Here is a 13,000-nt window from a genome sequence, read left to right as displayed (position 1 = left end):
GTAACGCTGTAACTCCTGCCTGAATGAAGCTTATCTAACATACATGTTTTCTCCAGAAGGCACATCATAGCTTTCTTGCACTTCAGAACACTAGACAGCACTTTAGCACTATAGTTTGGAGGCCATTTAAACAGTGAAACCACACACACAGACACACACACAAAGCACCAAAATGTGAAAAACACAGCACCACAAAAAAGACACTTGTTTACAGTATGAGAGTTAAAACAAGAAAGCAGAGCAATGCCTTGTTCGACTTCAGCTGGGAACATGTACATCAGATGACTCCTAATTTTTGTCACTCTATGCATACCCATGAGCGACTGTGAAGGCATTGCAAGTATTAATTTTGAGATTACAAATAAATTGTAGCTAGTAGGTGAACCCACAAGTGCAGAATCTGTGAATAATAAGCATCAATTGTATATACTCAATCATGCAAATGCAGAGCAGAAAGTTACTTTACAAGTGATCTTTCCAAAGCTCTCAATGTTCAGACGTGAAAAGGGGTGGAAGAGCTGCATGACACAGACTAGGTCAGAATCTAACTAATGAACACCCCCAAACCCAAAACACGGGCACTTCAGAGAATGAAGACTATCAGGATAGCTTAACTGCAGTAAACTAAAGCCTTATTAAATGCTCACAATCATTATACACTTCATTATGTGGCTAGGCTTACTTTCCACCACTCCTTTTTCTTTAAATATTAGAAAGACTGCTGTATAAAAAGCAAAATGTTCCATTTAAAAGACAAAATATAACCAAAAGAGAATCAATCCAGCTAAGTGCCGTTTACAAGACATAAATCTAAACTATGAGGAAAGAGAATTACTCAAGTTAAAAGGTAAAACAATATATACCAGGGGTATTGGTTTCCTAGGACTGCCATAACAACGTACCACAAAGTGGGTGGCTTAAAACAACGGAAACATATCGTCTTACAGTTCTTAGGGCCAGAGGTCTGAAATCAAGGTGTTGACAGCATCACGCCCACTCTGAAACCCATAGGTGAGAAATTCTTTCTTGCCTCTTCCTAGCTTCTGGTAGTTTGCCAACAATCCTCGGCTTTCCTTGGCTTAGAGCTGCAGCACGTCAACCCTAGTCTCCCTCGTCACATGGAATTCTCTCCTCCTGTATCTCTGTGTCCTTTCTCCTCTTACCAATCTCTCTAACGACACCAGTCTACAGGATTAAGGGCCCACCCTATTCCAGTATGACCTCACCTTAACTTACACTTTGATTCCATCTACAAAGACTATTTCCAAACAGGGTCACATTCATAGGCACCAAAGCATTCAACATACCTTTCTGAGGGAAACTTTTCAACCTACTGCACCAGGCAAACGCTAACCTAAAAGGGGTGCGGTGGGGGAGAGGCGATGGCAGTGGTGTGGACAGGGTTCTAGTAATGCCTACTAATGTCAGACAATGTACTAGGTGAGAATAAGGGTAGTACAATAAGACCGGTAAGAGGCTACTGCGGTAGTCCAGGAAATACAGTGCTAGTCTGAACTGAGATCATGACTATGGAACAAAAGAAAGTCTGCAGATTTAAGCAATATCTAAGTAAAACTAACAGGACTTCATTGTATAACCTAGGTAAGGGAGACAAAGATGATTCCTAGGTTTCTGGCTTGTAAAATTGACTAGACTACGTGGGTGATCTCTATCTTCTAGCCAGCTACTTTCTAAAGCAGAGATAATATCAATTCTTCTTATTGATCGCTAACTCTCCAAGGTCAGTCCTAATTCTCTACTCTGGTTTTCTTGATCTATCACAATCTGGTCCTGGTCGACTTTATTCAAGTCTCCACTACCATACACTCTAGTTATTTAATCAATATATCGTGTAATTTCATGACTTTTTTCAGACTAAATATCTTGAATGCCTTGTTTATATATTTACAAAGTTCTACTCAAATGAACCATCTTCTATGGAACCTTCTTTGTGCTATTACTGACAAAATATTTTACACGTAATATAAGACTCCTGCAATACCTTATTCACACTGATAGTACAGCATCTGTCACGCTGATATGTATCTGTATCTGTCTCTCCAGTCAAGATACTCTTACCTTCAGAGTAGGGCTTATCCATCTTTTAATTCCCAGCACCTAACAATGTGGTTTGCACACAGATGGTTTTCAAGAAACGGTTACTGAATAGTGATTAATAAGTTTTAACTACCATGGCTACTTACTATGCTGAAAGTCTAAAAATAAATGGAGGACAAGTAGGATAGCGATTTTTTTTTTCATTTTTATAAATTAGATTCTGAAAAAGATGAATAAAGTCCTTTGTTTCTTAGTAATGAATTCATGTAATTTACAGTTAATGTATTCTTAAATCCCTTGAGATTATATAATATGGTCTATACTTTCTATAATAAATCCATATTTAAATGCTGAAGCAATTTTAAAATCTGAATAATACAAATTCCAGCTCTTGTTATAAAAATTAAAACATTACCCAAAAGAGGTAAATTTGATAATATTTGAGGAACTTGTCTAAATGTATAATGGTTAGTAAAAATATTCGATACTAACAAATATTATTAATTTGTTAATTAATTTGATACTAAGATGTTAACACACAATTTACCTACATACAATTTAGATCATCAATTTTCAAACAGTTAAATAAAAATAAAATGTACTTTTTTAAAAAGCTGCATAATCTAGACTTCCTTTGATGACTGAAAACATGTTTATGAAACCTCAATGACTTTTGTTTATCAATAGGAACATGAACTATCTTTGAGCTGCAGTTGTAGAAAACATCTAGTTGATAAAGGTTTCTAATTAAAATATTGTAAGGTGGTAAATTATTATAAACATAACTGTTAAATCTGTAGTGTTTACATTGAACAATGCTGGTATAGTGTATGAGGGTTTAGAAAACCTAAAGCTTAAGTTGCAATTACACAGTGAAATATGTTTCCTATGATTAAGAATAAATTTTTTAAACAAAAGTCATATGTAACAGGCACCAATATAATAACATTAAAATATTTAAAAAAAAACCCACTAGCAATACTGCTACATGAAGCTTAGAAAAAATGATGGGTCATAATTGTTCTTACTATCCCATTATTCAACACTTGGAAGTCCAGTTTGCCAAGACAGTTTTCTTATGTATACAAAGAACAAAATGAGCTCCTTCCATACCCTTCCCCCATATTCTTTCCCCTGAGATTCAAAGCTTAATATGAGTTCCATTTTCCAGAGATAAAAGGACTGCATTAACAATGATGTGCCCGAGCTTTCTTCTTTTTACAATAAATTACCATATTTATATTTTGAAGCTGTCATATGCTAGAGGATATTAAATATCCTCTTGTCATAATTAACTCTTTAAACCAAATTAAATGGCTTGGTTCAAAACAGACTGTGAAAGTTAAAAGAATATAATTTTATCATTAATTATTTTGCAATTATTTTAATAATCAGAGCTATTTAATTTATTCCATAATAGATTTTAACAGAGAAATGCACTGTGGCTAAAAAGCTCAAATTTTTCTTCCATTTACCCTTAAGAAATAAGCAAGAATTTGAACTTGGGATGTTTACCAATAAATGTATAGTAACTTCATAAATACTTCAGGCCAAATCCTAACACAGCAAGCTATAACAAATTGCTAATTTTTAAAATTCCATCCATAATTGTATCAAATGAACCCCAGTAGACTACAACATAAATGCTTCATTGTCTGAAGGCTTAGGTAATATTTTTGTTATAAACACTATTTTTTCTGCAGCAGACTAATATAATGGCATGGAAAGTAACTCTCCTTCACGTATACAATACAAACTCAAGAAGGTCTACAGTAAAATACTGGGTTCACAAGTTACCTAGATTAGTTTGAATCTCATTCTCTTCAATGTGATTCAAAGTAGGAAATGCACTAGTATTTAATCTACACAAAATTCTTCAGAGATATCCACAGGTAACAAGCTTCTTATAGCACAAAAGCTAACTTAGAAAAACTGCAATTAAGGAAAACATGTTAAATTAGAACAAATGATACAAGCAAAAGATTCTCGTTTTAAAGAATTTTAAATGAATAAATATGAAAGTTAAATTCCAGAGAACCAAATGATGAAACAAAGGTGATACCAATTTCTCCTTAGTAAATTAACAAGTGAAAGAAAGTATTTTGACTTCAGTGAGGTTGTAAATACACGTTTTGAGACCACATGCTTCTTTTCTCCTAGGTGTATTGAATATGGTATTTATTTTTGGTAGATGGCCCAAGAAAGATTTTCTGTAGGAAGTAGGGAAGATAAAATGAAAGCGTTAACAGGGATTACCAGTAACTAATAGACAGCAGGGCAGAAGAATTGAAAAGCCAGCTACAGCTCCTCTTTCCTCTCCCAGCCCACATTGGAAATGAAGTATAGACAAGAATTTGACAGAGTAACCACTCAAAGGACTGAAACCTAAGGAAGCATTTGTCTTAAAAAATTTCTGCGTGGTGAGAATATTTTCAAATAGGATAGCCAAAGCAGATACCATGGGCCATTTGCTAAAAGATAAAAGTGGCCATGGTTATACCCCTGAAAATATAACCAGCTATATGCCAAATCACAGTCATTAAATGTACTACATAATAACATAGGTTATACTACTGTTCTTACCTCTAATTTCACTTATTTAAAATAATTTTTTAATGAAATGTAGATAAAAGAGTGAAGCATTTCATTTTAAAACAGAGCAGATGGGGAAAAAAGAAAAAGAAATAAGATTTTTTCCCCCAATAGTTTATTACCTATATTCTTGCTGACTTAATCCTTTCTTGTATAAGAACTTTTTTCCAACATTTGGAATATTTTACCACTATAATTTCTTTCTTAAAAATAATAACACTAGTTCAAATAAGCATGAGAAATGGAATTAATCATTCTTCTCTAAAAATAAATCTAAGCAAAAGGAAAATATACACTTTAGTCAGCAGAATGAGAGGACTTCTTTATACATTTTCAAGTAAAGTAGAATCGTGTGGTTGATTCTACTTACTTCATTGTGCTTATTACTAAGCTAGCATTTCTCAACTTCAAATGCCCAGACCTGAAATGCATCATTTTATTTAATCCCTACAAAACCTCATAAAGCAATAATTTTTTTTTGCATTTTAGCCCACTAGCTTGTAATCGCAAAGTCAATAAGGGCAGAAACCGTATTTACTTTGTTCACTTCTACAATTAAACACAGGGTCTGAATAAATCTTCCCAATAATCTATGTGCTAAGCACTATTACTGTGGACATTTTACAGATGAAGAAGCTTAGAAAATTTAAGGAACAAGACTACAACAGCAAGTTAGTAGCAGACCTAAGATTTGGTTCTGTGCAGTCTTGGCCAATAATCCATGTTCTTAACCACTATACGTACTGTCAACCACTATTTTAAGACATTTGTTATCAAAAAATTCTATAAATAAGTTTTGTGACTTTGTTATGTTCTTGCTCTCCAGGTGTTTTAACAATTTATAATTAATTACACAAATAAATTGAAGATATATGCATTTTAAAAGGGAAAACTTAACAGAGATTGGAATCAAACAGGAAATGATTCACATTGAAAAGTGAATTTACACGGTTCAGCAAACCACAGAATTATAGGACCGGCAAAAAGGGAATATGGACTTTTAAATCTATCTTACTGAAAACAACAAAAATAATAGCAAACAGAGAAACACTTACCATGTGCTACCTGTTCTAAAATATTTTACATATATTAGTTCATTTAATCCTCACAAAAGTCTTGTGAATCCCATTTTCCTGATGAGGAATTAGAGGCACAGAAAAAAGGAATGTGCTCAAGGTCACACAGCTGACAAGATTTAAACCTAGAACCTATGCTCTAAACTATGCTACACAAACAGCAAGTTTATCCTGCTCACTGTAAGTCACTGACATCGTACTCTAGAGTTTGCACTTTCCAGAACACAACCTTTGTAATCCTAGCTTCTGACAATGACCACAGGTTTTGGTTGTAGATTGGTTAATATAAAGCCACAATACTTTTAAAGCAATGTAAAGCTCTCAGATGAAAATCTGTATTGTATGTCTATAAAGGTCAACACAATGTAAACTGCTAAGATATACACAAGTTATTTCAGGCCATGATAAATCAACATTAAATAAACACACCTCAAATTTTCAGAAATGACACTACAAGAAGTGAAAAGAGCAAACTTTAGATTTTAATTGCCACCAAAAGGGCATTTAATAGATTTTTTATTTCCATTAAATTTTAATCTAACAGGAATCTATACTACAATCACCTTATTATACCAGCTGAGGGAGGTTCAAAACTATACTTTGAAAGCCTAAAACTGCATTTAAAAAAAATCATTGCAGATATTTTCAAAGATTGGTATGTATATCTTTCAAGACATTCCACTCTATACTAAGCCTTGTAGAAATATTTAGAAGTACAATCAAGAAAAGAAATTAGCTTCTCTCATGGTATTTCAGTATCCTAGTCCCACTTCACTAGGCACATGCTTGGATTCTTATCATTCAGACACATAGATACTCTGCTTTCAAACTACTACAGGCATGTTTCTTATTATGCTCTCTAAAAAACCGAACCTAACATAAGCATTAGATATAAACTCATTTATTTTGTGAAAACTGCTATAATATATAACATTCTTTACATGAAAAAAAACACATTACTCAGGCTAACTGAATAATACATATTTTATGCAATAGTTATCACATTATATTTCATATTAAAAACCCCATTTTTGAGAACTGACACTCATGTTACATAAATTAATCATGTGCCTCCACCAATGTAACTTGCATATTCATATCAGAAAAAAATCACTGTAAATGCTGATATTTCAGTGTGTTTTAAAGATTTAAAGATACAGTAGAATAAAAAATGATTCATTTTTATAAGACATTTAAATTGGTAAAGGTTTTAAAAAATAAAATACACTTAAAAATGTACTAAGAACAAAAGCAAATGACAAACTATTGAACAGAATTACATTTTGCTATACTTAATTGCAATGGACAATTACAAGGAAAAAATTAATAATATCATTTTTACTACTTAGAAAAATGGACATTCTACATTTAGCCTCAGGTAGCTTTTAAGTCCTGCTAAGAATTACAATCCGTAAAAACCAAAACAAAATCATCTTTCAAAACTCAATGAAGCAATCAATAAAAACACACAAGAGTTTATACTCCTTAATGAAATACCATAAATAAAGCATTAGGCAAATTAGAAGATTTAGTAATGAAGCAATTTAACAAATTTTACTTCAGCTTTGAAGTCTTATTTCCAAAGAACCATATTCATCTGTGTCTTTTAAGGAAAAAAAAAAAGATGCAGGCAGCCCCATTCAAATTAATCCCTCAGCCACCACCACTAGAAGTGAAAATGTCTCTAAGACATTTTCATAAAAACACACCAGGCCTACACTCAGCTTGCATAACTACTGATGTGGAGGTTTCACTGTGAACCAGCAACCCAGAATACCTGTACACCAAGTACTTTGTCAGGAATAATGATCTGGAGCTTACTACTTGTCAATACTTATCCAAAGATATTATGGAGGGAACCATAGTTTCCAAAAATATTGATTAATAATATTCAATGATTCATCTAATTAATAATTAATAGTATCACATTAATATAATACATTATATTGATGATATTGCTTAGTAATTAATAAATATTGATATTAATATTGATGCCAATGCATAGCTAGGATTAAATTAAAGAAATAATATTTTTGGCTAAGAACTGGTAAGTAGTAAACCCAACACTATTCTTCGTGACAAAGTATACAGATATTTGGTGTACAGATATTCTGGGTTGCCAACATTATTTCTCTTATCTGATCTTTGTTATTATTGTATGGAATATATATATATATAATATAATATTATTATTATTATTGTATGGAATATATATTTATATATATAATATATAAATATATATTCCATACAATCCTATACAGTCGAAAGTTATCTATCTATCCTTGGATTAAACCAGACCAATACAGAACAAAATACCTAAAACAACACTATTTGGGACCCCAGATAACTGTTCTGCCTAAACTGTACTTTGTTATTAAGTCACAAATTCTTATTTAAAGATAAAAATACTAACTACTCTATTTTTTGAAAACTGATACCCATAAGATTTAATAAACTCCTTTTTGTAGTTAGGACTCACCACACTACACAGTGTCCTTTATTTAAGACAGTACAGTCTCTTAAGAGACTTAATCCTCTGGAATTTGGATTCATATAACTGATCATACATCCTTCATTACAAAAGACCAAGTCTATAGTTCATCTTTGGCAAGTAAAAAGTATTTCATGGCATGCACTGGGAAACTTTTAACCTCTCTGACAGCATTACCTTATTCATTTTCTCTTTATGATTTCCTTGATTAAACATCTGTTTTGTTGTTATGTATTCACTCATATACGATGCCATAAAATATTGTGGAACAAGGTAAAATAAAACAAACCTTTGGAAAAATAATGAAAATATTCATGCTAAAGCATCTTTTATTCTAAAATAGCAACCAATGAAGTCACAAAAGATTAACCAATAAATGAAAAAACTTAACAATTAATGAACATTATGAAAAAATCTTAATGAAATTCAACAATTAAAACCTTATCCCAATAATATATAGATAAATGTTTGCTATGCAAATGTAAACGTGAAGTAGTTCCCTTCAAAGGAAAAAAGGCTTGTTTCAAAACATTTTAATAATAATAATAATAAATAATAATAATAATAATAATAATAATAATAATATCTTAGGCTTATTATTCACTTGACAGGATTACTTTCAAGTAAAATTTATTTTCACTTACAATGTAACAAAGTTCATTCTCTATTTACTAAAATTAGTGAAGATTAAAGGATGCTACAAAATGTTAGCTGTAATAGGTCAAAGAAGTAATCCATATTTTGGGGTACATATATAAAATATATAATAAAAATATGTTTACTTTTTTTTAAAGTGTATGTAAAATACCTAGTAAACAGTGAAGCCTTATACAAACAGCATTATTTCATGTAAAAAATGATGGGGGAACAAAAGTGCACACTTACCCTTCTCCTCCCATTCTTGTTATTTTTAGGCGAAAATCCACAGAATTCAGACTGGGAGGCTTCCATTTCAAAATATCATCACATCGACCAGGTTTATATTTCTGAAGTGATTAAAATCATAATAATAGTTAATAATAAGCTGAAAATTTAAACATTTGATTTATTAAATATTAATTATTTTTATTAAGCAAAATCACTGCTTCTTTTCTGAATATAATTTTTGTTATTTTCAACGGATGAGTGGAGTTGGATATCTGCCATCTTACTGAAGGCTGTTCTCCTTTTTCTGCCAGAGGATGCAGACCCTTGCTTGTGAAAGTCTCAAAGAATTATGAAACCTGTTATTTCCCTCTGATCCCACTATGCCTTAAAGGAAGTTAAATCATTTAAATTCTTTTTGTTTTTTCTTATTCAGTTTTACTGTGGGATAACTGACAACGAATAAAATTAACCAACGAATTTTGACAAACGGATACAACCATGCAATCATCACCAAAATCATGATATATATAGCACTTCCATCACCCCAAAAAGTTCCCTCTTGTCATCTGCAGTCAATTCCCTCCCACCAATTCTCTGGGAACAGTGACCTTCTTTCTATCACTATAGTTATGTCCTTTCTGGAATTCACAAGAAATTCTTAACACAGGTTCTGCAATAGGTTGGTGCATATATTAGTAGCCTGTTCCTTTGTATTAAACTGAGTAGGATTCCATTCTACATCTATATAACAAATTGTTAATGCATTTACCAAGTTGATGAATATCTGGGATGTTCCCATTTTAAGGTTATCATGAATGATGCTGCTCTGAACATCTGTGTGGACACATGTTTTCAAAACTTTGAGGTAAACAGGAGCAGGATGGCTGGGTCACATGGTAATGTACGTTTAACTTTATAGGATACTGTCAAATTGTTTTCCAAAGTGGCAATAGCATCTTCCATTCCCACCAGTAATATATGAGAGATCAATCTGCTCCACATCCACCCTCCGAAGCACAAACTAACAACTGTGTAACCAGTGAACTTTGGAGTGAAGACCAATCTTGTACTTGGTGAAGAATGCACTCTGGACCCCAAGGCAGAAGCCAGTTACCTACTGGCTAAAATGCTCCTGCACAGGCCACTGAGGAAGAGGATTTGGCAGACACTGAGGGAATTATGTGGCTTTTATGCTTCTTGATCACAGAGGCTGTGTTTTGTCCCTTCAGCAAGGAGGATCCTGCCAATATCTCCAAGGGGCAGGATGCAGTAGCCTATATTGTCCCCAAGCCTTTGGCTGAAAGGACTCCTTGAGCTCATCGACTCCTTCAGTGGTTACTGGGTCATACCCTCTCATTTCTGTGATTAGCTCAGAGCATCTCTATGAAATCTAACCCTTTCCCCAACGATAAAGAAATTTCCCTGCCAATGGTGTAGCCAATGAGAAAGGCAACCATAGGAAGAAAACTTCCAACTAAACTAACATGAAACACATTTGTTAATTGTGGGGGAAAATAAAGCTTTTAAATTAATTTTAAATAAATTTTCACTCTAAATTTTTAATTCTAAAGTATGTCTCATAACTTTAATATGCATTTCTCTAATGATAAAAGATGCTGAAGATCTTTTAATTTGCTTATTGGCTATCTGTGAATCTTCTTTAGTGAAGTGTCTGTTCAAAATTTTACCCTTGTTTTTACTGCGTTATCTTCTTATAAAAAGTTGCTTGTATATTCTGGATAAATAGCTTTGTTTGGATACATGCACTGCAAATTTTTTCTCCTAGTTTTTGTCTTACCTTTTCATTTTCTTAGCAATTCTTTGAAGATATTTTAATGAAGTCCAATTATCTATTTTCTTCCAGCCTTATTGAGGTATGGTTGAGAAATAAAAAAATTTAAGGCATACAATATGATGTTTTGATATATGTATACACTGTGAAATGATTACCACAATCAAGCTAATTAGCATATCCATCATCTCACAGTTACTTCTTTGTGTGTGTTGTAAGAACATTTAAGATCTATTCCCTGAGGAAATTTCAAGTATACTTCATTATTAACCACAGTCGCCATGCTATACCTTAGGTCTCCAGAACTTATCCATCTTATAACTAAAACTTTCTACCCTTTGGTCAATAGCTCCCCTCCCTCTTCCCTTAGCCCCCAGCCCCTGGTAACCACCATTCCACACTCTTAAGTTTGACTTTTTTTTTCCTCACATTTCATACATATGTGAGATCATGAGACCTTTCTAGGTCTGCTTATTTCACTTAGTATAATATATTCCAGATTCATTCATGTTGTCACAAATGGCAGAATTTCCTTCTTAAGGCTGAATAATATTCCTCTGTATATACATACAGTATTTTCTTTATCCATTTATCCATTGACCGACACGTAGCTTGTTTCCATATTCTGGCTACTGTGAATACCTCTGCAATAAAGATGGGAATGTAGATATCTCTTCGAGATGCTGATTTTACTTCTTTTAGCTACAAGCCCAAAAGTGGAATTGCCATTTTTTGAGGAACCTCCATACTGTTTTTTTTGTAAGAGCAGTATCAATTTAGATTCCTACTAACAGTGCACAAGGGTTCCCTTATCTCCACATGCTTAGCAGCATGTTATCTTTTCACTTTCTGATAATGGCCACCCTAACCGGTGTGAGGTGATAGCTCAGGGTGGTTTTGATTTGCATTTCCCTGATGATTAGTGATGTTAAGCATCGTTTCAAAATCGTCAATTTTAAACTTTTATAATTTGTGCTTTTTGTGCCCTCTTTAAGGAATCTTTGCCTATCCTAAGGTCACTGCAATTTTCACTACATTTTCTTAAGGAAATTTTATAGTTTTACCTCTTATTTTTAGATATATGATCCATTTGAGGTTAATTTATTTATATGGTGTGTTAAAGAGACAGTGACAGTGATTGTTTGGCAGATGGATATCAAATTGATCCAGTATGATTTGTTGAAAAGATTTTACTTCCCTCACTGAATGAATTGCCTTGGCATCTCTGTCAAAAATCAACTGTTTATAGATATAGATATATTTCTATTCTCACTAATCTGTTGCATTAATAAATATGCCTTTCTTCCTGCTAATAACATAGTCTTGATTACTGCAGCTTTATACTAAGTTTTGAAACCAGGTTGTATATTTCAAATTTTGATCTTTTTCCAAACTTTCTTAGCTACTGTAGCATTTATATTTCCAGATATATTTTAAAATCATGTGGTCAATTTCTATGAAAAGTAAGTCTGCTGGGATTTTAAGTAAGAGCACACTGAATCAATAGATCAATTAAGGGAGAAATAACATCCTAACAATATTGAATCTTTCAGTTCATTAACTGCAAATCTCCATTTATTTAGCTCTTCCTAAATTTCTCTCAGCAATGTTTTGTAGTTCTCAGTGTACAGGTCTTACACAACTTTTGTTAAATTTATTCCTAAAAATGTAATATTTTGGTGGTATTATCAACACAGAAAAATCAGTTGTTTCTATACAACAGCAATGAACAATTCAAAAAAGGAAATTAGGAAACCAATGATATCTACAATAGCATCTGAAAGAACAAATACCTAAGAAAAAATTAATCCAAGGAAATGAATGATCTGTACACTGAAAATTACAAAACATTACTGAAAAAGTTTTAAAAGACCTAAAACTAGGAAGACATCCCATATCCATAGATAGGAAAAGTGACATTGTGATTTATAATAAATATATATTTGGTCTTATTCCCCATTTCTGGCGTAGAACTCCTAAAACCCTGGAATTTCCAAAATGATGAGAGTGATAATGGTCTTTTATTATATTAATTAATAAGGTGACTCTGGGGAAACACCTAAGAATGACGGCTGGTTGTCAGGTGAGCCAACCAAGTAATAAGAGGGTTGGAACTTTGATTCC

The 13,000-nt window shown here is 32.7% G+C and overlaps 1 protein-coding gene across 5 annotated transcripts in view; it reads right to left on the bottom strand.

The window, feature by feature from the left end:
* The window catches only part of RNGTT (RNA guanylyltransferase and 5'-phosphatase), a 264,604-nt gene that overhangs the window by 64,130 nt on the left and 187,474 nt on the right, over positions 1–13,000 (bottom strand). For 4 of the 5 annotated variants that reach the window (XR_012508732.1, XM_010948946.3, XM_074368638.1 and 1 more), the window contains exon 13: positions 9,103–9,203. Coding sequence is in view for 4 of the 5 variants with exons in the window: in XM_010948946.3 (XP_010947248.1) it covers positions 9,103–9,203 (101 nt within the window). In the remaining variant the exon portion in view is untranslated. Of the gene's footprint in view, positions 1–9,098; positions 9,204–13,000 lie in introns of those variants that run through there. The other variant, XM_074368639.1, reaches the window with a different exon arrangement.

This window comes from Camelus bactrianus, chromosome 8, assembly GCF_048773025.1.
Source record: "Camelus bactrianus isolate YW-2024 breed Bactrian camel chromosome 8, ASM4877302v1, whole genome shotgun sequence".
Taxonomy (NCBI): Eukaryota; Metazoa; Chordata; class Mammalia; order Artiodactyla; family Camelidae; genus Camelus; species Camelus bactrianus.
Note: the sequence above shows the minus strand (reverse complement) of the source record. Positions and strands in the feature narration are given on the sequence as shown.